Here is a 26,455-nt window from a genome sequence, read left to right as displayed (position 1 = left end):
AAGAAAGAAAGAAAGAAAGAAAGAAGAAAAAAAAACCAAACTAGTTAGGCTGCTTCTGTCTCTCTCCTTTTTCAGAGCAGTAAGTTGCTCTTTTTAATCTGAAAATGACTTCTTTCACAGTAGTCTTAAATCCTCAGCTTCAAAAAAAGCCATTGCTGTGGGAGCAAGTCAGCTGTGCCCATGTGAAGATTTTGTGTGATGTCTTTACAAGCCTACAGTGAAACAGAGCCCTTAAAATTCCTTCCACATCTCAGCATGTGGGAAGCACAGACTTACTTTTTGCTATGGTTGTTGATGCCACAGAGCAGGCCAGCCAGGCTCCCAAGGCACAAACTGCTGCTGTTCTGTGCTGTGCAAGGAAGACTCCATTCCCTCCCAAGGCTATCCTGGAGAATGTATGTGTGCACACCTGTCTGTGCATTTGCATGTCTGAAATTAGCCCATAGCAAATTTGATGTACTGGTTAAAATAATTTCTGTATTGCACTGGACTTTTCCTTTCAAGAGATACTGCCAATACAATTAGCTTCTGACTAAAGCAAGTGCTAGCTAAGGCCTCTGGAGAGAACTAAAGGAAGTAAATTTTCTAGCTTAGTTACCTGATGGATGTGTCAGCACTTTGTGTATTGACAAATTCCCCTTTTACTTGCATGAATATTTCTCTCCACTTGTTAGCAAAATTAATTATTTTAAAATAATAGGATGTGCCTGTACAAGTGTTGCTAAAACAGATGGGAGGAGCTGCAGCACCAGAGCTATCCACATAACTAATGAGATATAAAATGAAATTAAAGGAAAGGCACTGGGTACTCTTAGTTGCTTCAACTGCGCAAAGCTTATTTATGCGTGTGTATAGTCATTATGAGTCAGTGGCTGAGTGAAAACAGGCAAGCCAGAAGTAAAATATTTATGGTAAATTTGATGTGCATTTGTATATGCAGTCTTAAAATTCCAGATGCTTTACCGGGACCCTGCAGAAGCAAAGGACGTGCCATGCTAGTCCTACATGGAAGTGATGGATGCAAGAGATCCTGATCCTTTCTCACATTTGCTGTATCTCTGCACTTGCTGAAAGATCAGCTGAAAGCACAAGTCCATTGGAATGAAATAATTGTTATTTTTTAACACAGTAGTTGGTATTGTAAATTGTTCTGTGCAAGTAATAACGGTACATATTAACGGTACGTATTAACGGTACATATTAACGGTACATATTAACGGTACATATAACGGTACATATTAATACAAAATATCTACTTTTGAAGGTAGCTTATTGGGTTTTTATTTCCTTTGTAGAAAAAAAGTTATTCTAAGCTTTTTTTTTTTTTTTTTTGGTAAATTCAGGATATGCCATTAGATAAATTATTCTTCCCTAGTTGGCTTTAAGAAAGTAAGCCAAAGCATATTTAACAGAGAACAAATAAATATTTTTGTTCTGATGTAAAGGAGTTATAAAACATTTCTGAATATTTCATGTTAACTGAAGTGGTGTTCCTGTGGTATTCCAGTCCTCATTCTGCAATGGGATTTTTATGAGGTAACCTAGATTTCACTGTCTGTTATCGTGGATAAAACTATTCTGTTAATGGTACGCTTTTCCTGCACAACAAATGCTGGTCAGATTCCTGAAATCTGTCATATTGTGCTTATGTTGCCAAGTGTTAAATACATTTTTATTATCTGCTGTAGGAGAATTAGCAGCAATAAATGTCAGTTGTAGTGATACAGAGTTACTTAAGCAAGAATTGACTTGTGTCATCCAGAAACTTAGAATGATACAATGAATTTAGAGGCAAAGCTTGGTAAAGCTTAAATATATATTCTGTATTTTATTACACAATAAATTTACAAGTCTAGTCACCTTTCCCCTAAAATTTATGAAAAAAGAGATATATTTGAGAAATATAAGGTACAGTGTATAAGGTACAGAATTTTTAATAAGTGCCAATATCAATGTGCCATAAGCATCCTGAGGGGGTGACAGTGCAGGAAACCTGTGTGGGACTGTGCAATTGGGTATGAGGCCTTTGACACTGAGACACATTTTTTACAGTAGGAATTCACAAGAAGTCTGGTGTGTCTTACTTGAGTGCATAAAGAGAAAATGAAAGCACCTTTTTAATGCTCTTGGGCCCTAATTCTTCCTGGACACGCTGGGAAGTCGGTACGAATAGCAGTATGTTCACTGAAGGCACTGAGGTTACTCAGTGTTAAGCAAATACAAATTTTACAGGAAGAGTAGGTGGTATTTCATATAGTATAGGATCTTTGTGTTTGCTTTTAATTTCCTGTACCTTTAGTATTTCTTTCTGGTATGTTTTGAGGACCTCTGCATTTTTAATAGTTTGACCTTTTCAAAACTAAATATGATGCCTTTACCCGGTGCTGATCTATTTTCTGTTTGATCTTAGAAATCAAACTCCTTACATGAGCTGAAGGATTTCTGTGCATAGAGATGCAGACATGCATTACAAAGAACTGTATGTGTATATATATATTTTTTATTGTCAGTTTGACAAATTCTGTTGTTTTTCTATGTTTTCATGAGCCTTGTATGAGGTCAACTCCAGGTTCACCAAGTTTAGTTGGGGTCAGAATATGAGGATTTGAATATATAGGAGAGCTTTTTTCTTTCGTGGTACCAGAAAGCAAAGCATGAAATATGTGTTACATATCTTTAAAATCAATTATGTGTGAATCATTAAAAAAAATTAGCATTCATATCCATCTTTTCTTTTTGTTTGTTTGTACATTTCAGTCATTATTTCTGTATCGTATGCTGCTGAACATTCAAAGTGTAGATAAGATGATTATGATGCAACTTAAACTACAGATTTGTATTTCTTTGAAGTGCTCTACCAGAATGAAAATCTTGAATTTTTATTAATGTAAAATTGCTTGTATTTAAGAATATGGTGCTTTTTTCCACTTTACAACAGAATTGTTACCAGTGACATTTTTAGATACCTTAGTTCCAAATTTTAATGGAAATTACATTGCTCCTCATTTACTGTAAAACATGCTTTGTGGGATAACAATAGTGCATTTGTTCCATATTTTTAAATAAAGTTGAATATCACTTGTATGTCCTTCATACAGTAGCTGTAACTTTAACCACTACTATCATTTTAGTTAACACTAAAATAATATAGTAACTTAACATCATGAGTATGCCAGATATCTAATGTCATGACATTGCACAAATCATAGTACATTTAAAAGAAATAACATTGTATGCACTGCATAGAGGGAACAGAGAATAACATCCTTTGATTTGGGCATTTTGTGTTACCCTGCCAAACCAGAGATGATGTTAGGTTTGATTTCCAGAGGGGGTGAGTGGCCCTTAGCTTCATGCTCAACTTTCTGAAGCACCAAGCCTTGTCCTGGTATTCACCCAACCACAAGAGTTGGATTAATAAATTCATTGTTGTTTCCTTGTTCCCTATTTTTCAAAAAAGCCCAAACCAAATCAACTAACCACAACACTAACAACAACCCCCTCCCCCAATCCCAGTCCTTAAAAAAACCCTCCAAAACCCAAAAAGACCCCAAACAAACCAACCCCAAAACCTTCCTCAATTTTTATTAGTACTGTGAGTATAGCAAGAGAATTCAAGCATATATCTAGGCAATGGATGACAATAGTCTGGACACAGAACCCTACTGACAGAGGAAGATTGTCATCTGGCACAAAGACATTTGAGTAGTCATCTTTGTTCACAGACTTAAAAGTGGCTATGACAGTATTTTTTCTGAGGTATATTCTTTATAAGGAATTATATAATAATATTCAAATTACTAATAATCACCTTACTGTACATACAGATGTACTAAGACTGGTCTTGAAAATCTTGGTCCCATGAAGCAGTGGAATAGGGCCACTGATTTAAATGAGGGCAAGTCATCTACAAGCATCTCATCACATTTAAAATATTACTCGAAAAATGTATTTAATCGATCAGTTTACTCATGTAGAGGACTGGGGTCGTCACATAAAGGTTTACATTAGTTTCATTAGTTTTTCTGATGGCTATAAATGAAAATTCATGCATACCCTTTGTAAAGTAGGACATGTAAAATCCATGAAATAACTTTCTTCATTGTACACATTTTCATAGGAAAAAAGAATATGCCAGTTTAAATATGTCTTAATGCAGTCTGAGTGTTATTTTCATGTGCTATTACCATATTTTCCACAATACACTAATACTTGCAGCTCAGACACCATAAGATCATTGACCTACCCTGTGTGTGAAAGCAAAAGGGAAATTTCACTTAGGAAGGCAAATAAGGATTGCAACCAGTAGTTTTGCAGATGACAGGGGAAAAAAACCCCCACTCTTCATCATAAGCAGGAGTTGTAAATATTTCCACTGCAAATTTGCAGTTTATACTACACAACTTTTTAAAGTTCTTTCTGAGATTCATTTACCTTAAAACAAAGACTGATAACCTTTTCAGATATAATACTTGTTATTCTAATTGTTTCAAGGGGGAAACACTGTAGCAACAAAATTTTTTTTCCTAATTTGTTACAGGTAATGGATGACACGTTTATGATAACAGAATGAAAAAGAGATCATGAAATTTCATCAACCTAGTCCACTCCTGGGCCTGACTGGTTTCTTTATGCTAACCAGGTGCCCCAGGGTGAAGTCTCAGAGCAGGGTTAGGTAAGCAAGTCTCCAAACTCTGCACGTGCGTGTGTTTATGAGGGTGGGGGAACATTATGCATGGACCTTCTAACTTTTTTTGTGTGGATACAGATGAAGTAAACCTTTAAGTAATCTGTAAATACTCTACTCTGACATCTGCTGTGGCCCTGGCGCTGTGGTCAGGGACACAATTTTTATTTATCTTTATTCATCTTGGACTGTGGTTGTGTCTACTACGGGGTCTGCCTTTGATCTCGGACAGTCATTACTTCCCCCCACCCCATTCAAGTCCAACCTTGCCTTGCATCTACCTTTGTGGCCCCTCCAGTCATATTTTCCTCTCCCTTCTCCTCCAAGGAAACCCTCAAATTTAAAGGAATAGCTTTTTACACCTCATTCTGAGCAGATACACACACACGGCAGACATCAAGTTTACCATTTTCATCCCTTTGCTAGCAGCATTGAGAGACGTGCGCCTTCCCAATGTGCTTCACCTGTGTCCAGAGAGAGACCGCCTCTCTTTCCCACAGCGACGAAACTTTCGGTGTGGCAGGCTGGTACGAGTGCAACAGTCTGACGTAAAAATATGTTTTTGCTGTCTCAGGCCAGCACTGTTCAGTGCCCTACGTGCAGCCCCGGGGTCACCTGCGGTACCGCCCGTGCTCCGCTCTGCCCACCCGGCTGTGGGCCCCAGGGCAGCCGCAAACAGCCGGACCTGTGCAGAGCCTCGTAGGGAGAGGGGCAGCTGGCACCGAGGAGCTGCTTCAAGAACAGCCCTCCCGCGGTGTCCCCGAACGTCCTGCGGCTGCAGCCCCGCTCCGCACGCCGGGTTTCCAGCGAGGAATGGAGCGTGGCGGTGGGAGCGGCCCGGCCCCGGCCCCTCCCCGCCGAGGCGCCCCGGGGCCGCCCCGCGCCGCGCCCGCCCCGCTGCCGCCGTGCCCGGGCCGCTCCCGCCATGCGGCTCTGGGTGCTCCTCAGCGTGCTGCTGCTGCAGGAAGCGCTGCCACACGGTGAGCCGCCGCCCGACGGGTCCCCCGCTTTGCGAGGCGCCGCCGGCTTCCCTTTTCCCAGCCGCACCCGCCGGCCCGACCGTCCCAGGGACGGGAGCGGGAGCCATCACGGGAGGGGCGGCGGCGGGGCTCCCGTCCCGCTGGGCAGAGGCGGAGGGAAGCCGGGTTGCTCGCGTCGTGTGAGGGCAGCAGGTCGCCGAAGCCTTCAGGCGAAAATGTGGGTTTGGGTTTTGGGGAGAGGCGTTGGCAGCGGCCCCGGCTGCTCCTGCCGCCCGCTCTCTTTAGGGTAGAACGTTTCAGTCTGCGTCCAGTCTCGTGTGGCGCCTGAGGAGGGGACAGGGCTGGACGTGGGACAGCGTTGGGTGTGATGCTTGGATTTAAAAAAAACAACAAAAAAACATTTGGCTTTCTGCATCGTTGTTCGATTGAGAGCATCGAACTTCACTCATAACTTGAGTATTATGAGAAAAGTTCTCATAACTTTTTTCTCACAGCCGCTTCAGGCTGTGAGAAAGTCTTGGTGGAGAAGGGACATCCGTAACTAATTTTTGATTTAGGTAGACTTTAATCAGCAAAAGGGAGACTCTTTCCCCCTTGCAAAATGTAAATGAACTTATCAATACTTATTCGGAAGAAACAAGAAAAAGTAATTCCATTGTTTTTCACTGTGCAGGGGCTTGGGGATCAAGGCCTGCATAACCCATGGAAGGGTTTGTAGAGAAATAGGAGGCAGGCTCTTAGGTGTGTGTTGGAAGGCAATTACCACAAGTACTTTAGTAGGTCATAAGGAAAACATTCTTATAAGAACATAAAAAATCCTCCACCCTAAGAGCTGATAAATATAGAGAGAATTTGTCAGAGGAGGCTGTAGAGTCTCCAGCCTCTGGGAAAATCAGAGCTCAACTGGACATGGCTCCGAGCATTGAACAGAGATGGGAAGGGAATTCCAGAAGCCTTTTCCAGCCTAATTTTTCTCCTGGCTACATGCAGAGGAATTGCATTGTGGATTAGATTGATGCAGGAGAGGATTTCTGTTGAAAGATCAGAAAGATATGTGTATACCACATCAAGAAAAGTGGTTTCTATTTGAGAAGTAGACAATAAAAACAGAATAAGAAATGAGTTGTAACTTGGGTTTCAGAAAGATTTCCCAAGTGTCTGTTCTTGTCAGTTTCTTATGTTTATACTGTGGTGTGACTGGGTGCTCCCCGCTCTGCTATCCAGAAGCTTAGCAATGGAAGAAAGCAACCAAGTATATTTAATTAGAATTTCTTGTCTAAAGCTAAATGTAGAAGTCCTAATGTAGGAATTGTAATTTCAGAATAGTCTTCCTAATTTATCCTATATTAATTTATGAACTAATGAAACATGCCCCTCCAGATTGGCACTGTGTTTGGATGATTAACTTTTTGTTTGAAGTATCCCAAATGATGTGTCCAGCTTGTTCTATTACTTGTAATCACAAAGACTCTTTCCTCATATAGTAATCCTGCTGGTTAATTATACTTTATGGTAATCTGACAATTTATTTTTTATTTCTATTTTAAAATTTATTTTTAAAATGTATGGTAACCTCACAATTAATTTATTTTCACCTCAAGGAAGAATTAATCAGTATAAGCTGAGAGAGTTCTCAGTCTCTGGTGGTGCCAAGATGTAGCATGGGACCAGCCTTGTGGAGTGGGTATGTCTGGTGGACAGTGAACGTGACTCCTTTGTACTTGTGAGACCAGGCTCACACACTGCTTCTTGTTCTCTGGGTTGGCACTTGAAGATCAGGGGCCTTCTTGAGTTATAACCTGTTCATCTGTGAGACTAGTGGAATGTGCATGTGGATATAGGGGATGTCTCAAAAAACAAATGCTTTTTAGGATTGTATAACTAACACTCATTTTGATATTGTTGTGTGGGTTAACATTTGTGAGAACAAGGGGCAGACATTAAAGAATAGGGTAAGACAAATACTGTCAACCAGGAGCAAAGGTGCAGCGTGATACATTTCTGTGGCATATGGATGCATAGTCTCCTACTTTGGCATGATGAGTTATTAGGGATCCCGAATGTACTGTTGCAGCTGAAAGTTAGTACAGTGCCTCTTTAGAACCAACTTCAGGAGCTGATCAGTGGTAGAAATGAGGCATTTTCTCGATTAATATTTTTCTAAGTCTTAATTTTATTATATTTTATTATATAATAAGGAATGCTGTTGCACTAAAGCAGTGCAGCATTAGGCAGTGCAATGTTATTGAAACAGTGAGGGCTCAGTGCATACCTCTGGTGAGATAGTGAAATATCCCAAATGTGGCATATTCATGTGCTTGCATAAATGGGCTGGTTGACTTTGTTCCCTTTCTTGGGAAAATCTTGCCGATTGCATAAGCAAATGGAGGATTCTTGGTGATGGTTTCTGTGTTCCTGGAGGGATTTGTGTATCCTCTTTACCTTGGGTGATACTGTAGCAGTTAATTTTGTTACCTGGCATAAAAAGACTTAATTCAGCTGAGAGAAGACAGGACTGTGAGGTGCAAAAGAGGTGCTAGAAGTGGTCAGTAGATATCTGGAAAGACAAGGGAGTGTTGGGAAGGAGCATGGCCACAGCTTGCTTGGAAACTCACCTCTTTGGGAGGTGCAACAGAGGCAGAACCAGGTTTTCTGTGTAAGAAGATAAAAGCTCATCTGATGTGTTTCCTGAAATGCCCCTGCTGTCACCTGGAGGGAAGTACAAGGTCAGGCAGACAAGGCTCTCACTGAGCAGCTGGGAGTGTGGTGTAGGAGGAAATGTGAACTTGCTGAACTGCAGAAACATGAAACAGAGAGAGCTTGTGTGGAGAGGAAAGACTTAATCTTGAGAAAATCAAAACCAGGCTTCTGGCACTTAAAATTGGAAAGCTTTCATAGGAGAGTCTTTAACAGTTTCTTAAAGGCAGAGTCTCAGGTGTGGCAGAGCACACAGTATGGGATGAAGCATTTCCTAGGGATGAGGTTGCAGGGTCCATGTGCCTTAGAAATAATGTCAGGATCGAGCTTGGCAAAAAGCAGTGGAAATGTCAAAGAGTAGTTTGAACAAATTTCAGTAGGGTTTGATGGGGGGGCGGGGGGAAAGAAAAAGGATGGCTGAGCCAAAGCTTGTGTGCTGCTACAGAGTAATCTGGAAAGTTCAGCAAGGAACTGGAATGGCCAATTTGAAATGGGAATGCTTATTCAAAAGGCTTATGGGGCCTGTCAGTGGCACCTCCCTGTACTATGGCACAGCAGTGTGATGGAATCCCACTAAGATGGAATAGCTTACCCAAGGCAGAAGTGGCAGTATGTGTTGAAGAAAACTTTTAAATCTGTTTCCTAGTGGGTTTTGGTGGTAAAAGTTGCCGGGGCTGAAATACCAGCCCTGTGGAGAGGAACCAACCTGGTAACTGACCACCCAATGTGTAGTGACTGCTCTGCTAAGGAAAATCAGAGGGGCAGCAAGATAGAAAAGCAAAAGGAAGAATAACTTCCCCTCACATGGGCTGGGTCACGCACATCAAGGCGTGGTGCAGAATGCAATTGTTTAGATGGCCACAAATAATGACTTAGAGCAGCTATTCAGAGAGCTCCTCAGAAGAGCAGCAATTCTTGACTTGCTCTGAAGCAGTACTCAAGTAATTGGATTCAGATGTTGTTGTGGAAAGGCCTGACTGTAGTTCTAATATTCTTTCAGGAATAATAAAAGACAAAGAAACCACTGATGTGTTTAATTTTGGAAGGGGGAATTACATAAGAGGAGGAGGCTCCTTAACTCACATGTGGGTTAAATATAAAAACCAGAATAAAGCAGACCAAAAGAGCTTGAGAAACAGCTTACAGAAGGATAAAATCAGCCATAAATTCTCTTTCTTCTTCTGATGTACCATGATGGGGCAGGGAGACATGGCTGCAGAATTTTTATGACTGGTAGGAATGGGGGATAAGAAAGAGCATCTATAGAAAGTGAAATTTAAAAATTTATCAGTGTACACCCATGTTAACTATGGAAGTGCTTAGAGAGGTTTTAATGGCAAATGGTGACATGATAAGCATAGAAGAAACTTAGAGTGCAGCATCCTATGAAGCACTGTAAGAGCAGGTTCTGAAATAGAATTTTTCTCTATGGGGAGAATCATTAAAGGACATCTCATTAACATGCTAAAAGAATCAGTTCTCAGATAGAGAAAATTAGCAACATAAATTGTTTAAGTGCCAAGATAATATGATATACACCTGAGTTGTAAAAGAAATTTGAATCTGAAATTAGTGAAGCCTTAGCCCAGATGCTTGTCATTACTTATCTTTTTCCAGAGAAGGGCAGTGAAGCTGGTGAAGGGTCTAGAGGGTAAGTTCTGTGAGGAGTGGCTGAGGAAGCTGGAGTTGCTTAGTCTGGAGAAAAGGAGGCTCAGTGATGACTTTATCATTCTCTAAAACTACCTGAAAGAAGGTGGTAGCAAGGTGGGATTTGGTCTGTTCTCCCAGGCAGCAAGTGACAGGATGAGAGTACAGAGCCTCAGGCTGGGCCAAGGGAGGTTTGGGTTGGACATTAGGAGGAATTTCTTCACAGTAGGTGTGCTTAGACATTGGGATGAGCTGCCAGTGGAGGTGGTGGAATCACTGTCCCTGAATGTGTTTAAGGAAAGACTGGATGGCACTTAGTGCCATGGCCTAATTGACATTGTGGGTTTTGATCAGAGGTTGGACTCCATGATCTCAGAGGTCTTTTCCAACTGAATTGATTGTGTTATCACTGCATATCACTATATCATGTCAAAGAACTGCAGCTTTCCAGTGAAATGGAATATCCCAGTATTTTACAATATTTGGAGGAGGTAGAGGCACAAAACCAGATGTCTGTATTTTGTAAACTGAACTAACGAATTGCTGTAAAGTCAGTATGGCTTTGGCATGACTGCCTTTTTTTTTTTCTTTTTTTTCTGGTTGGTTTTTTTTTTTCCTTTAGAAGTTTTGTTCTTTGGATCTGCTGAGGTTCTCTAAGGACTTTTTGTAAGAGTGTGGCCATGGATGAGTTGGTTGATGTAGTTGGATTCCCAAAGGCTTTTATTGTAAGCCTGTTGTAAAAGATTCTTTGGGAACCAATGTGCTGTGAGACAAGGGAAGACCTCTCATGGAATAATAACTAATAGGAAATAAAGATTAGGAATTAGTCTTTTTGCCATATGGATAGAATTGCTTTTAACCAGCTGAATTTAACAGGGATCTTGTAAGGCACATGATTTTCAGGATGTTTAAGTAGCTGTTAAAAGAAAAGAAAACTGTCAGTAAAGAGTTGTAGAATGATCTCTCAATTTTGAAGAACTGGGCAGGGAAAATAAGACTTCACATTTCATGTTGGTGGATGCTAAATAACACAAACTGTTCTAACTTCATGTATGCCTTGATGGGTTTCTACTTATGAATTTTTAACCAACACTTCCTACGTGGGAAAGTGGTCCTGGAATTACACTTGATTTTTTTAAAAAAAGTCAGTTCCTAATATTGCTATCTTGAAAAGTAATGAGCTGTTTAGACAGGAAAGAAGACACCATTAATATGTACAACTAGATCTGAGCATACCTTGAACCTGGTGTACAGTGTGCTATTGTGTTCTTGCCTTCAGCCAAATGTGGTGTAGCTGAACTGTTGTAAGATGCATTTTCTTTACAGGAACAATTAGAGTTGGACTTGTCAGTCTGGAAAGAAAATTAGTCAAAAACCCTCAAGTTCTGTAAAAGTATTTGTGTTAGAGAGAATGTTATTGGAGAAACATGAAACAAAAACTAGAAGGTATCTGGTATTTATGTGTAATTTGTGTAATTTTCAAAATTGACCAGACAAATCAATGAAGGAAAACATCCAAGGACAATATTAAAAAAAACAAACAAGAAAACCCCCAAACCCAAAACCAGCCAAGCACAATAAAAGCATGACAACTGTGGTTCACAGACCCCTTGAGCTAAAGGTTCTTGGAAGCTCAGGAGAGTAATATCAAAGGAGCAGAGTGGTTGCCCTGTTCCCTGATTGGCATCTGACACTAGGTGGTGTCAGTGCAAATAATTTTGGCCTGACCCACTGTAGCCTTTCTAATGTAATGCAAAGAAAAAATGCTACAAACTCCTGGTTTTTAAATTTGTGTTCACAAGGCACTGAGTTGTTTAAAAGAAATGTGTTGTGCATCAGCCTGGACTTGGAGAAGTCAAAGCTGACGCAGTGCAAGGTGTCCAGCTGGGGTTTGAGGAGTGTCACAGGAGCCATCAGTGGCAGGAATCTGGAAGTCCTGCTGTTCATACTGGCAGCCTGTACTAGTTTTAATTATGCTGAGTATGTGTGTATGCTGAGTTTTTCATTCCAGAGGGAGCCTGTTGATTGATTTGTAAAATGAAATACCTCAGTGTTTCCATGTGGAAAACAAGAATTAGCTGTCAGGTGCAGTTAGTGGTGTTTCTGGTGTCTGGCAAAAGCAGTTTTAGGCTTGTCTCACAGAAGGACTGTGCTTCCTGATGTCACTTAAAGTTGGAATTTTTTGTTTGTTATTATTTTTAAATATTTGAGACAGCTCACCTTTTCTTTCTGTTTCCTTTGTTTGTTAAGGCAACTGGGCATCCTTGTTGTCTCTAGGAGGTAATGAAATCTCTTATTGTTTGTCTCTAAATAAGATATTGTCTTCATCTGGACTGTCAAAATAAATGGCTCTTACGGGAGGAGTGACAACTTAAGTAAGTCACCTTCAAGTGACTGAAGTATCACTTGCATTTCAGTAATTACTGTAAACTAAGAAACCTGCATCACTATTAGTATTTTATAAATTGTCATGAAGTTCTAAACTTGTGAGTTCTTAGTGTGTCCCTTATGGAAGTGTGGTGTGTGAAGAGGTCATGCAGAAGTGATGGGCACGTGACATGGACGTGGAGAGCTTGTGTAGCCTTGAGTGCTGCATGGCATCACCAGGAGGTGGAAATGACAAAAGTGCCTGCAGATAGAAGTGCTGTATTTCTTTCCCTTACCATTTGTAAAGTTTTCATAGCTTGCATATTTCTCTGTTTATGTAAATGTAGATTTTCCACATGTTCTTGAAAGCTTTTTTTCCCCTTTTTCCCCAGGAAAATGGGTCATGGCAGACTTCAAAAACTTAAGGAAATTAACTCTTACTAAGTTCTATTCATCTTTTCTAGGAAGAACAAAACTTCAGTTATTCTCTGGGATAATAAGATTTTTTTTTCCCAGAGGACTATATAAACTTTTTTCTAATCAGTAACATTGCCTTCTTTTCTTTATTTTACCAGTTATTGGACAGCCTGCAAAGAGTAAGCGTCCCAAAGAACCTGGAGAAAACAAAATTAAGCCTGTTAACAAGAAAGTAAAACCCAAGAATGCCAAAATGAAGGAGAGAGAGTCTGTGGACTCCTCTTTGAAGTCTCAGTCCATACTGACACAGGTGATGGATAAAGGTCATTTCCAGAAACTAGCTGCCACCTTAAGCCTGGCTGCAGGACAGAGCATAGAGCTGCGATGTAAGGGGAGTAATGTTACTTGGAGCTATCCTTCTTATTTAGACACCTTTAAAGACTCCAGACTCAGGTAAGCTATTCTTCATTTTTTGCAGGAAAAATCCAGAACATTTTTTCTCTTACTGTGTTCAGCACCACTGGTGTTTTAGTTTGTGTGTTTATCTACATTTTTACAGTTGTGATGTTCTATTTAATAGTTTTTAGTGTCCACAAAAAAGGATGAGCAATTTTTAGTCATCAACTTTTAGTCATCACCAGTTACTGCCTTGTGATGTGCAGTCTGGGATAGTCTTACAGCATGTGAACTCTGTTTCCTTCAGATGAATCTAAAATGAAGATGTTGTTCACCATTTGCTCCAGCCACAAACAGGGAGCCATGTTAGGGTTGGTCCAAAGTAAAACTCAAAATGTGTGTGTGGATGTCAGGTGCTCACTACCAACCCTGTTGCTCTGCAGAGACCTGCTCGTGTTGGGCTGTACTGGTTTCTAATGTGGCTACCAGGTGAGGTAGTAAGGTTAATTTCCTGAAGAGACTCAAACCCACATCTCTTAACTAGCAAAAAACACACCAGCCTTCAGGAGCTAGTGAGAGTAGTGGTTCAGTCAGAGTTGCCTTTGCGTGCAAATGAAATTGCAGGGCTTGTGTTGCATCCCAGTTTAATGCTGAGGGTTATTACTTTAAATTGAGGAAAGCTTTTTCTTTCATCTTGTGACATCTTAATGAAAACCACAGAAAGATTTGTTAGAGCAGGAAGAGGAACTGACTGCCCCACCATCTGAGTGTGTTCTGTTGCTCTGAGTATCTTTTCTGAGACTCTCCATACATTAGCTTCCTGGTTTTTTCAGGGTAGTACACGTAGCTAAATGTAGATTAAATGTAGTAATTTAGTTCTGTATTAGAAAGAGGAGGGGCATGTAAGGAGCTTAAGGATGTCTTGCACAGGCATTTTATTGTTCTGAGAAGTGTTTGTTTTCAGTGGCTGTTTTATGGAGACTGTGAAGCACTGTGAGTGATACCCAAAGAAAGAACAGTTAGGAGCTTTTATTGGATTATTAGGTGAGAGGGACACAGAGGTATGAGTCAAGGTGTCTGCTGCTCTTGTCCTGTTGTTCCTAAATGAAGTACAAGTGAGTATGCTCTCACTAAGTCCCTCAGGTTATCTGAATCTCAGTGTCCATTATAAGTACATTATTTACAGGTGTGATGTTACCTTAAAATCACTCCCAGTTAATTAGTTTTTCAGATATATACTTCTTCTTTCCACTTCTCTTTCCCAAGGGTAGTGTTGATGAATGGCAGTCACCCACTGTGATCTCTAGCACATCCTCCTGTAATTCATGAGCCAGTTCTCTGTGCCATTGTGTGCTTGTCCCTTGCTGGCTGAGGTGCTCAAGGACTGCCCTGGCTGAGTGTAAGGCTTCTGCCACAGTAAGTTACAGCAGCAAGCTGCTTCCTGCTGCGGGCTTATCACAGCAATATCTGTCAAAAGGCCTCTTTAACCTGCTGCTGCATATTCTTTTGCAAGGAATACTGTTCTATCCCGGCTTCTTTCAGCAGGTGGCGTTTATTAGCTGCAGTAGAGGCCTGCCCTCCCAGCAATCAGAGCTGGAGGAGCAAACCAGCAGGGAGTGTGCGTGTAGTGGTGGTGGCATCGTTCTTAATGTTTTGTGCATTTGCAAATAGCTGCTGGCGTGGTTTGGTCCTGTAGACCTCCAGGCCACGCCATCTGTGTGTCAGAATCTGGCATTGAAGAAGGCAGGGTGAGTATTCAGGGTTTTTGGAGAGGAATCTGAATCTTTCCTAATTAGTTATTTGACTGTCTATTCCTCTCATGCAAAATTAAGTGTTCTCTCTGATGCAAGAAATTGAGATAGTTTGGGAAAACAGAAAAAAGATATTTATGTCATGATTGTGTAATTTTCTGGTTTCCAGTTTGAAGTAATTTGGGATCCTTCAGCAATTTACATTTTTGTATTCAGTCAAGTTAACAGTGGTAGTTTAACCATACAACAAAAGTTAGTTGCACCACATAAAATAAGTGCTGTAAAACATTTTGACTGGGGAGATGTAACTTGCCTAAGTATCTCTTTTCTTTTAGAAGTATGTAAGGCATATACTTAAGGATCAGTATTGAAATATAATGGTCATTGCTTTTGAAATAAGTTGTTAAAGCAGTAAGGCTGTGTTTGACTAAATAATCAGTTTTGAATACAAGCAGAAGATCCTAAAATTAACTAGAAAAATTGAAAACATAGATTAGAAGCAGATTCCAGAGTCACAGAATAGTAATAATTTATGGAGACATTGACCACAGAAACCTGTGCAGTTACATTTTGATCACGTTTTTAGCATGGCTTTGCTAATTATATCAAGGTCTTTGCTGTAATAGGTGCCTGTGAAACAAAGTCTGCTCTACAGAATGTGAAATTTGAAATTTATGTTCTGTGGTTTGAGAAAGGTTTGATGGATTTTAACTGGAAGTACAATAAAGGTACCATGTTACTCAGCTCAGCTGGCAGTGTTTGTAAGTGAGCTGGCAATAGAAAAGGTCAGCAAAGCTATGACCTTTCAAGAGGAGCTCAGATCTTCCTCATGGAATATGCACACCATGCACCAAGCATCAACTGCAATAGGCAATTTAAAAAATTTTATTAATACATTACTTTCATTATTTTAAAACAAAATGATTAATATAGGGCAGAGGGGGGAGATTCAGAAAACTTATTAGCAAATAACCTACAGCAGAAATTTTTTAATCATCTAGGTAGATAAATGTCCAGTATCTTCTGACATTTTTGAGTACTTAAAGATCAAGTATAAGATAATCCCCTCATTACCAGTTAGTGAGGTGTGGGCCAAAACCCAAGCTAATTAACTGGGCTGGGCCTTTTTTACCTCAGATTTCCATGTGGGTCTTGCTGGGCTTGGGGCACTGGTGCAAACCAGAATTGATGACAGCAGCAGGGGGATGTGATGGGGCCAAAAGGAGGTAATGGAAAATGAAGAAGGAGTGAGAAGGTGTGCCAGAGGAAAAGTGAAAAGGAGGAGAGACACTGGTGATGAGATATCCCTGCAGTTGCTGGGGACTAATGACTACAGTTCTTCTGTTCATAGCAACAGATGCTCAGGCATCCAGTTATTACTTTTCCCTTAAATAATAGAAGGTATGTACAAATTCAACTACTCTGGCATTTTGGCTTGCAACTAGTTAAATTTAGCATCAATGTAATGTATTTTGTATGGGTGGTTGCAAAAAGAAGTAGGGATAAAACCCAGATGTTTTGCCTCCATTCTATGGTTACCACATTTTAAACTCACCCATATGGTAAGGAGAGTACCACAATCTGGGGAACAATATGCCTTTTCTAAAAAAAAAAGATTTTCATTAGAAAAGCCATTTCTGTAGTATTAGTGGCTATGCTTTCATTGAACTTGTCCTTGTAGGCATACTCTACAACCTGGTAAATAAAATATTTTACTTGCTGTACTAGAGAGTCTCGGTTTTTAATGGGTCTGGAGCTGTTACATGCACTATAATTATCACACCTGAGGGAGTGAGAGGAGGAGGAGGAGGACTCTTTGGCTGCTTCTTGCTGAGATTGAGCAGAAATTCAGCCTTTCCACTGCTCTAACTGGAGTACACAGCAGTACACACTGAAACAATTTACTTAGCTTTAGAGACTGTAGTGTGCCATACAACTCTTGAGAGAAAGCTTGAATCATGCAGACATGGTTCCCAGCTTAAGGACACTCATAAGCTTGCTGCAGAACTTCAGAACTTGCCTGTTATCTGTAAATGCTCTCTTGCTTTGTGCAGCACTTAAATACTTTTTGTCTGAAAATTTTGGGTGCTGGCTGAAGTGGCCAAAAACATTGGTGATGTTAACAGTCAGAGGCTGCTCTTGCACTCCTAGTATGGGAAGGCTGGAATGCTGTTTTGTAAGACTGTGAATAACAAATTAATGACTGGAGGCTCACCCAGAAACTGGATCTACAACATAAGAGAGGGATAAAAATAAGAGCAGGCGTATTTTCCCTTTACTAAAGCTTTATAGGAGAAAGCTGTTCTGACTTCACACAGTCCTGTGCTGCCTGGCTGGAGCATGGGTCTCCTCTGCTGAAGGCAAACTGCTTTTGACTTTGTCTGATAAATAAACTGACACAAAATGGAGCTGCTCTGATGGAAGAAGCTGGAGCAAACAGCTGGATGTACATCACATGTGCATTCCTGTGAGAGGAGGATGTCTGGACAGGAGCACTCCCACAAATATTGAGGAACCTGGGTGTGGTGGGGGCCAGAATTAGACTGAAATTAGACTGCTTTCACTGAATGCAGTGAATGCATCCCACAGGCTTAGTGGAATGTCAGTTGTGCTCATGTGTATGTATAACTGAATTTGATTTTGCTGCTTGTGCTTTGAAGTTTAAAAGCTAAGGATATTTTTCTTGTGTAAAACAGCAAGATGTTATGTTCCTGACCTAGTGAGTGTGTATTTGAGATAAGCTCTCTTTTGTCAGTATGAATGCAGCTACTTGAGAGTGGTTGGGTAGATGGTCTTTGAGTGATGCCATGTACACTGTCTTTATATTTTTTATATAAATATATATTTTAGCTTCTAAATGTGGCATAGTTTTCTGGCAAAAAAATCTTCTGAACTTTGAATAAAGTTTATTAATAAGATGAATGTATGGAATAAGATTTTGGGCTATGTTTCTAGTTTCTTTAAACAGTCTGGTAGTGTTTGTATATACATACGTGTTTGTAATACAACATTTTTACTTTGTGACATCTACAATGCAGCAAAGTTTTGGCTTCTGGGTCAGATTTCCCAGCATCTAAAATACTAATAAGATACTAATGAAATTACACATTTCCCTGGAAATATTGGTTAGCTGCAGGATTTACCATTTATACTTTATTTTTTATGGCCTGTTTTGTCTGCTTAATATGGTCATGTCTCAAGTTTTCAACACCTGCACTCTCAGATGCCAGGTTTTGTTATTGCATGTTTGTGGATGACTGCCTTGCTAGGTTATTACTGAATAGCTTGTTCACAGTTAAGAAGAACACACTGTACAATAATTAATTAACTCTGACCTTATTTTGCTATCTGTTGGGATTTCAAGCTATAGCTCAGTGTCTGCATTAATGATTGGAGGCAAAAGAGTTCTGGCATAATGGTTCTCTGTATTGTAGACATTTATTACTTGATCTTTGGAGAACATTTTATTCTGAGGTTGTCATATAACCTGTGAAATGTGAACTGTGAAACTAAACAGTAATAATACAGACTAGGACATGCTTTGGGTTTATCTTTTCTTCCTTTTGGGTATGAAACACAGCATGTTCTCTTGCACAGATAGGAATCTCTCAAAAGCTATCCAAAACCTGAAGATACTTTATAATGTAAGGTAGTGCATATATTAAAAATGGAAAGGCTACTGCACCATAATTACATGATTCTAAAAAGTGGAATCAGACATGGTTGGGTAGAACAAATGCATTAGTGGATAGGAATTGTGATTTGCCTGTTTATTGAGGCAGGCCTCAAAACTGCCCTGTGGTGGATCCATGTGTTTCTGTGTTGGTGTGGGTCTAATGGTGTCTGAGGGCTTACTGGAAAAGGCAGCTCTCAGTTATCTCTGTTTGAGGTGTGTACTTGGTGTATTTTAATCTCTGAGCTGCTGGCCTGGCTGAAGGCTGAGATTTGGGTTATGTGGACTGCTGCTTGTGATTGCTGCTAATGGTGCAAGCTGCTGGCAGAGCACCTGAGGAGCCAGAACTCCTGGGAAGCACATGCAGCTGAAGTGGTGGCCTCTGTTTAAACAGTTATTCTGCCTGCAATGGACAGTTAAACAAAACTCTTAAAAAGAATTACAATTTCTTCAAAGATGCTAATCCTGGAAAGAAATTATTCAGTCAGGTATCTGCCTTACAGAATAACTACCATAATAGTAAGAATTAGGAGGGTAATAAATATTCAAAAAACCCACAGTTGAATGAGTATGAGAGCTGTTCAGACTTAATGCAAGGTGTATATTTGTCCAAATCCCTTTTAAAACAGTAAAAGGAAGTTCATTATCAAATACCTAGCTTGGAAAAATCATTTCTGACTTGATTAGAAAGAAATTACCTTGTAACTCAATTTCTTGCAAAGGAAAGAAGGAACCCTTCATTACCTAGATCCAAGTACCATGAGAGGCAGCTGGTTGAAAAGAGCATTTTTAAGGGTTGGAGCAGCAGCAGAGCGCATCAGTACTGCCACGTGGCTGTGCTGACAGCATTCCCTGAGAACTGGTACTTTTGGGCCATTGCTTTTGCAACCCATCAAAAGTCAACCCAGTAGACTGCCAACCACACCACCATCTGTCGGCCAGAAAGAGCCAGGAAGGTAAAGTTTAAAATATATTAAAAAATAACAAGGTGAGACTGTAGCTGCTGTATTTCATAATACAGGACCTTTGCCTTTTAGAATAATTGTCAGTATCTATGTAAATGTCTGCATATTTATAAATATTTGCACATTTACAAATGTTAATCCACATTGAGAGATGTGCCTGGGAAATTCAGGAGAAGGAAAAAAAAAAGGCAAATCAAGTCTGAAATAATCACACAGACTGTATTTTGTGTAGTTACGTGATGGCACTGCCAGTACACTTTCAGCAGTTCTCAGGGTCATGCTCTAAAATAGCCAAGGGATGTGGAGGAAACTCCAGTGAGGTGGCTTAGATCACAGGAGTAGGTCTTGCAGAATGACTTAATTTGCAGGACAAATTCAAGCTGAGGTAGCAGCTCTTTGCAGGTGGAAACTTGGACTGGTATGTTAAAAATTGGAAAAGCATTCATACTGAAAGCAGGCAGAAATTATTAAACAAACTCTCAGTAGAATACCTGCTACTAACTACTTGTCAATTATCTTTGTTAGATTTTATTGAAGCAGTATTACAATATTGAAAAAGGACTGAGGTGCATGTGGGTTGATGTGTAGAATGAAGGAAAGGGCTATACATGGACAAACTAAGCCAAAACATAGATGAACATCTGGCCTAGAACAGTCAGAGCCCAGTTTCAAAATGGAGACTTGAAGGAATCCAAAAATGAACTGTACAAGACTTTTGCAAGTTCTTGTATGTAGTTAAAATCAATAAAACTGCTCATGTAAACAGTCTCTGCTGGAGCAAAAGGGAAGTGGCAACAGAGCTCTGAAAGTAAAAAGTTGTTAGTTGCAGAGAAGGAATAAAAAAAATAAAAAGTGGAAATGAGCTGACAGAAATATACAAGGAAATACATCTGTGCTTGTCTTTGCTTTTGTTTTTATTTTTCCACAGCATAAAGCAGCTTGACAGGCACAGTCAGCTGATCCTTGCAAACTCCACTGCAGCAGACACAGGTGAATACAGCTGCTGGCTTCAGCTGTGCAATGGTAACAAATGCAGGAAGGATGAGACTAAAACAGGGTCAACATACATCTTTTTCACAGGTAATTAACTCACTGGGGGATTATTAGTGGAAATATATTTGCTGGTAAGGCAGGAATAAAGCTATATCAGTGATTTCATCATCAAGATTTTACTGCCACAATTTTCATCTATTTTTAGTGGATGTTAATTAAGACTCTGTTGGTGGGCAGAAAATTACTTGCTTAGTGTGATTTTTTTTTTTTGAGTCCATTTTCTCTCAGATTATGCAAAATACCCAAAGTAATGGATAATGCAATGAAAAGCACGTACTTTATAACAGACTTTCTGAGGATTTTCTACAAAACTAATAAAAAATGTTATAATTCTTGAAAATGTATCTTGATAAAGAAAATAAATCTGTGCAGAAGATTCATTTTGTCATGGCATTCAGATGACCCCATGGACTCTCCCACTTGTCACTTCATTCCAGTTACTTGCACTGCCTTAAAAAACTCAATAAGGCCACAGTTTCTCTGAGGAGTCATTATAGCATGTTGAGAGGCAAAACACTCTTCAAGTGCACATGAGCCTGTGCACAGTTTGCAGCTGCTGGGTACAACAGAGCTGAAATCAAATGGTTCATTTTTTCTTCTGGAAAGCATTCTGAATAGTAAAACAACCTTTGATGCCTCATTAGAGCTGAAGTATTCGTGGCTAGAAAATGTTTTAGTACAAAATGTTAAGATAGAATTGTTTGCAATACATTTTGGAGTTAAATTGGACCATGAGAAAAAAGAGCTTAATGTTTTTAGGATACATTCCTTAGAAAGGCTGGAATAAACTTTTCAGTCAAATTATTATATAAATGCTTGTGCTAGAAAGAGGAATTTCAGATTTAGATTTCCAAGAAGCATGCCAATTACAGAAATGCTCCTTAACTGTGATTCTGAGGGCACTAAATATTTCTTCTACTTAGTACAGTAAGCAAACATTTTGACTAAAAGCATAGGTATAAAAAGTTGTAGCTTCAAAAAGTATATTTTTCTAATAGTCCTTATCTTACCAGTGGTGATGGGATTCCAGATAAGTATTTGGAAGCTTACTAGAAGACATTCCAAAGATTAAAAAAATACTTCAATTCTTAAGAATAAAAAAATACTTCATTTTTATTTTCAATTTAATGTGTCTTTTGTGTGTGCATATTAAAATTAGGCCAAAGCTTTTTGTTTTAAATGTTGCTCACAGCTGTTTTCTCTTGTCAAATGTACTTTTCTTTCTGTTAAACCAAGATGTAATTATTTCTGTAATTATGTCATCTCTTCTGCACAGACAAAGAGGAGCTTTTTGTACCTACTCCCAGTTATTTTGAGATTGTCTACCTGAACCCAGATAAACCTGCAGTCATCCCATGCCGTGTTACTACTCCTTCAGCAAAAGTGACTCTTCACAGGGAATTTCCAGCAGAAGAAATTGAAACAGATGGAACTGATATTTTTTATGATGCAAAGAAGGGTTTTGTCTTCCCTCACCCTACTTCTGATCATAAAGGTATTGTCTACTGCAAAGCAGAGTCACAGGGAGCACCTCAGATTTCCATCAAATATCACCTACTATATGTGGAAGGTAAAGTGCAGTTTTCTCTGTCCCTCAATTGACTCTTCTGCTGACACTAAGAAAATAATTTTTAGAAGGTAAAATAAGTGATGTAATGAGAGTTTTAAAATCTTGATCAAAAGTATATGTGATAAAACATTTATCAAGTTTAAAGTCCAGCAAGTTTCCCAGTTTAAAGGGGAAAGTTGCAGGTGTAAAACACCTGTTGCATTAAGCAGACTGAGTCCAAAACTGACTCTTAGTTTTATCAGTGTATTTAACTTTAGCAGCTAATTTTTTGTTTCTAAACACTGTCTCAGTTCCCAAGGGCCCACCCTCAACCTCCATCACGGTGTCATCGGGCAGAGCTGGACTCAGTGACGGAGTTCGTGTCGTCTGCACAGTCCTTGGGGAGCCAGATGTGGATGTGAGCTTCAGGTGGCAGTATCCAGGGCAAGAGGTAAGAGGTGTATGCCCTGCCTGAAAGGGTTTGTTCTTCACAAAGGCAGCATTTTGAATGCTCTTGCCAGTTCAGGCATGCTGGCAGGAGGAGGCAGCATATCCCCTTTCAACTTCAGCCTTTCTTTCCCTGAGAGTCTCCCTGAGAAGTCACACAGGGATGAAGCTGGAGAGCCCTGTTAGTAAAAATCAAATTCAGCAAAGCTCACTCCTCTGTCAGATTTCCATTCCAAAGATACTTTTCCTCTGGCAGGATTTCCTCAGACAGGGTCAAAGCCAGGCAGCATCAGGAGGCTGTTTTAGGGCAAGCCACAAGGCCCACTGCTGTCTCTGTGTTTGATATCCCTTCTTTCACCATGGCTTGGGTGCGTGAATTATGCCAGCACAGAATTTTTAAGCTTGCCGATATCCTGAAGCTGAATCTGCTTCTGCCCAGCCTCATCTGAAAGAATCCACAGGAAACACAATGTGAATCTGTGGTCTCTTTTCTTGCACAAAATAAGATGTATCTGTCTAGCATTACTGAAGGTCCCTTCTCTTTTCCCTCTAACCACCCTCACCTGTTACAGTAGGAGCTCATTTCTTAATCATTCTAGACCCAGCCTGGCCTTCCAAAACTCTGTATCTTGTTAGTGTCCACCCTAGTTTTGCATCTTTCCCAGGCTGCCCCCAGCCTGGTTTGCTGGCTGTTATTGGCCCAGCTGTTCCCAGTGGTTTTAGTGCACCTGATGCATGCTGGCATGTGCATGTTTACACCTCTGTAGCACTGATAGAATATAAACAGCTAAAGCATGCAGGTTATCTCCCTGGTTTGCTATGGATACCAGAGCTGCAATGCAGGGTACATGGGCTATCAACAGAGGACTACACCCTCTCACTGCACCCACCTACGGGGTGAGAGAGGCTTTGGCCTGTGGCCTGCCTCTGTGCTTATCCACCAGGGTAAACTATCCCAGCTCCAGCTGTGCCTGGGGATAGGGAGGGGACAGTTGTGTTTGGGTTTCTGCCCCAACAAAAGGATCAAGTAAATGTCAGAGTAGAAGCACTGCACACTTGTTGAAGACTTAACATTTATTGAGTGTGTTCACATACTGCAAAGAAAAAAGGTAGGGTGGAAGGAGAAGAGACAGGACCATCAGTGATGCTGGTCATATAGACCTATTATACAAGAAAAAGGACTGACATTGTTCTAAGATTCACTGGATGTTTCCATTCATGCTGCTGCTTTCAGTGCTGGGAGCTCAGGGGTGGTTTTGTCCCAGCCCACACCACCCAGCAACTGGGCTCTCACCTACTGCCTGATTCCTGAGCAGAAGCAGCACATCAATCCCTGCTTGTCCCTAGGTATGGTGCATTGTGGAGACCCTCCTTTTACCTCTGTAGTCAGTAACCTCTCCTGGTTTTTTTCCACTTGGTTAGTTTTTTTTTCTTGTTTCCCCTTGCCACTCCCTGACAATTGCTGTGAATGCATACAGATCCACCCTTAATCTGATTCCATGCAACAGGCTTCAAAGCAGGCAGTTAGTTTGAGGAAAAATGGACTAGCAAGAGCCTAACCAGGTAAACAGGGTCCACTTTGTACAGTCTTCACTTTCAGCAGGGTTAAGGAAGTTCCACTTGCTATATTTAAGAAGTAACTTAGACTTGAATTAAGTGTGCAGTATTACTTGATTGTAGATAGCACTTAATTTTCAGGCTTGGAACAGGAGGTAGACCTTTGCTAAGTGGCTTAATTACTTTTAAAGGTTTAAGAATTTTTATTACATTTACAACTGCCAAGAGTTTTTATGGGTTTTTTTTTCTAAAGCTGGTAATGCCTACCACTTCCTAGGCATTCACTGACTGCAATGTGACTCATCCCTAAGTTTCAGGAAGACTGAGAGCTGCCTTTGTACTGGTCATTTTGCAAGTGTGAGATTGTAGCTTTGACTCTGCTTAAGTGTCTAACTTAACCTATTGCTACATTTAGCTTAAGCCTTGTAGCATTCATATTGGTAAGTGGTTAATCCATCTATGTCATGAGGCAAGGGAGGATGGCTTCCAGAGAAATCTCTCCCTTGCATTTTTATCCCAGTTATTGGTGTAGCAGAAACCAGTCTGCTTAAAGCTGCTGACTAGCAGCTGCTGGATTTTGGAAGAAAAGAGACTGCCTTAGTCTATCATTGGGCCAATTTCTCTTATCCAGCATTTTGTGACCTCCTGAGGTGCCAGGCAGTGTGACCTCATAACTAGTCCATTAGAGAACTCCCTTATAGAATTAAAAAAAAAAGCACCTTTTATTTAATAACGAAAAAACTCCAAACCAAAAATCCAAAACAACACCAACCATGAAAAGGCATTTTTTTATATAAACGGGGGTGGGGGGGGGCAGGGGTTGTACTTTTGGCTTTGAAGTTACATATACATTTTGGAAAGCAGAATGTGAAGATTATTAACTCAGAAGTATTTGAGAATTATTACTGTTTTTTGCTCTGTTATCTGATGTTTCTAAAACTAGAGGAGGAGTTAGTTTTCAAATGTGACTTACAGCTGTTCACTGTGCTAAAAGAGAATGAAAGCTCAGTCAGCTACCTCATGCCACTGCCACTGCTGCCTTCTTTTTGAGACATGCTTGAAGTCTGAAAATGAGCTCACACATCTATCTTGACACCTCCCCCAGGACACCCCACCTATTTGATCAAGTACTCAAATGCAGCTTTAGTTAAGTGGCCTAAAACTGAGCTCATGCACAGGCTCCAGGCAGAGCTTTGGCAGGCCTGGTACCTGTGCTTGGAGTGGAAGAGCCATTGCATTATCCTCATTTGGCATAGCTTATTTAATCAATATTTAATGCAGCAATGTTGCTGCCACTGCCAGACACCTTCAATTCCCTCACTTAGGGCTGACTTTTGGATATAGGCTTGTACTCTCCAACCTCCTGCTTCAAGGTGCTGGGGTGGTGTCACTAAATACACTTTGTGAAATCACCTGTTTTGTGTGGGTGGGTTGTTTTTGTTTTGTTTTGTTAACAGTCCGGGAGGCCTGTGATTATTCAAAACTTCTGGAGATTGATAAACAGAGGAATTGGCCATACTACAAGAATCTCAAAGAGTATTCTTCTTGTGGAGGATTTTGAAGACACAGATGTGGGAAACTATGTTTGTATAGCTCAGAACCTACAAGGAGAAACAACAGTAGCTACCAAAGTTGAACTGAAGTGATAGAAAAGACTTCTGGTTGTGGACTGACCCGTATGTTATTTGACATTATAGCCATTAATTTTCTTTATTAATGTTTAAATGTAACTTCTCTCTCACTGTTTCTTTTATATGTCAGTGCATTTCATGTTGACTAGCTTGACAGGCCACAACAGAGTTCACTCTGTCCAGCAGTAGTGAGTTAGTGAAACTACAATGAAGCAGTAAAGCGTAAGTCTGAACATGCCTAGGGTGTGTGCATATTTGGAAACAGGTGCTCTTTGGGCTTTCCTTTGCATATGGTCTTTCCCTCAGACTCTTGCAGGAGGTCAGCCTGCTGTGTGGAACGTGCAATTTTAACATTAAGAGTACTGTACACATTTAGAACAACAACAACAAAAAAGCAAACTAAAAAAGCCTTGTAACAAAGTTAGCCAATAGCAGTTGTTTATTTTGCAAGAATAATTAAATTTCTGAACATTATGAAAACATAAATGTGTGTGTGCTCATTTTCATATGTGTGTAAAGACAAACACAAAATTTTCTCTCCAGGTGAAGATGAATACCCTCTAGGACCTAAATATATATTTATTATCTCCTTAATATATGTTTAATATCTAGTTGGGTATGCTCGATTTTCCTTATGT

General features: G+C 40.2%; 1 protein-coding gene across 2 annotated transcripts; it reads left to right on the top strand.

Annotated features, from left to right (window-relative positions):
• Positions 1-9: 9 nt before the first annotated feature.
• On the top strand, positions 10-26,303 carry PDGFRL (platelet derived growth factor receptor like). 2 transcript variants are annotated; one of them, XM_071432290.1, is made up of 7 exons: positions 10-2,479; positions 4,541-4,675; positions 12,954-13,248; positions 20,509-20,660; positions 21,910-22,203; positions 22,494-22,633; positions 25,644-26,303. In XM_071432290.1, the coding sequence occupies exons 3-7, from the start codon at positions 13,049-13,051 to the stop codon at positions 25,830-25,832; spliced, it is 975 nt and encodes a 324-aa protein (XP_071288391.1). In that variant the 5' UTR covers positions 10-2,479; positions 4,541-4,675; positions 12,954-13,048; the 3' UTR covers positions 25,833-26,303. The 2 variants fall into 2 exon arrangements, with proteins under 2 accessions (XP_071288391.1, XP_071288390.1); XM_071432289.1 differs by lacking the exons at positions 10-2,479; positions 4,541-4,675 and adding an exon at positions 5,539-5,667.
• The last annotated feature ends 152 nt before the right edge of the window (positions 26,304-26,455 follow it).

This window comes from Agelaius tricolor, unplaced genomic scaffold (assembly GCF_023055355.1).
Source record: "Agelaius tricolor isolate 1412-34295 unplaced genomic scaffold, bAgeTri1.0.p SCAF_8, whole genome shotgun sequence".
NCBI lineage: Eukaryota > Metazoa > Chordata > Aves > Passeriformes > Icteridae > Agelaius > Agelaius tricolor.
This window is presented reverse-complemented; position numbering and strand designations above follow the sequence as displayed.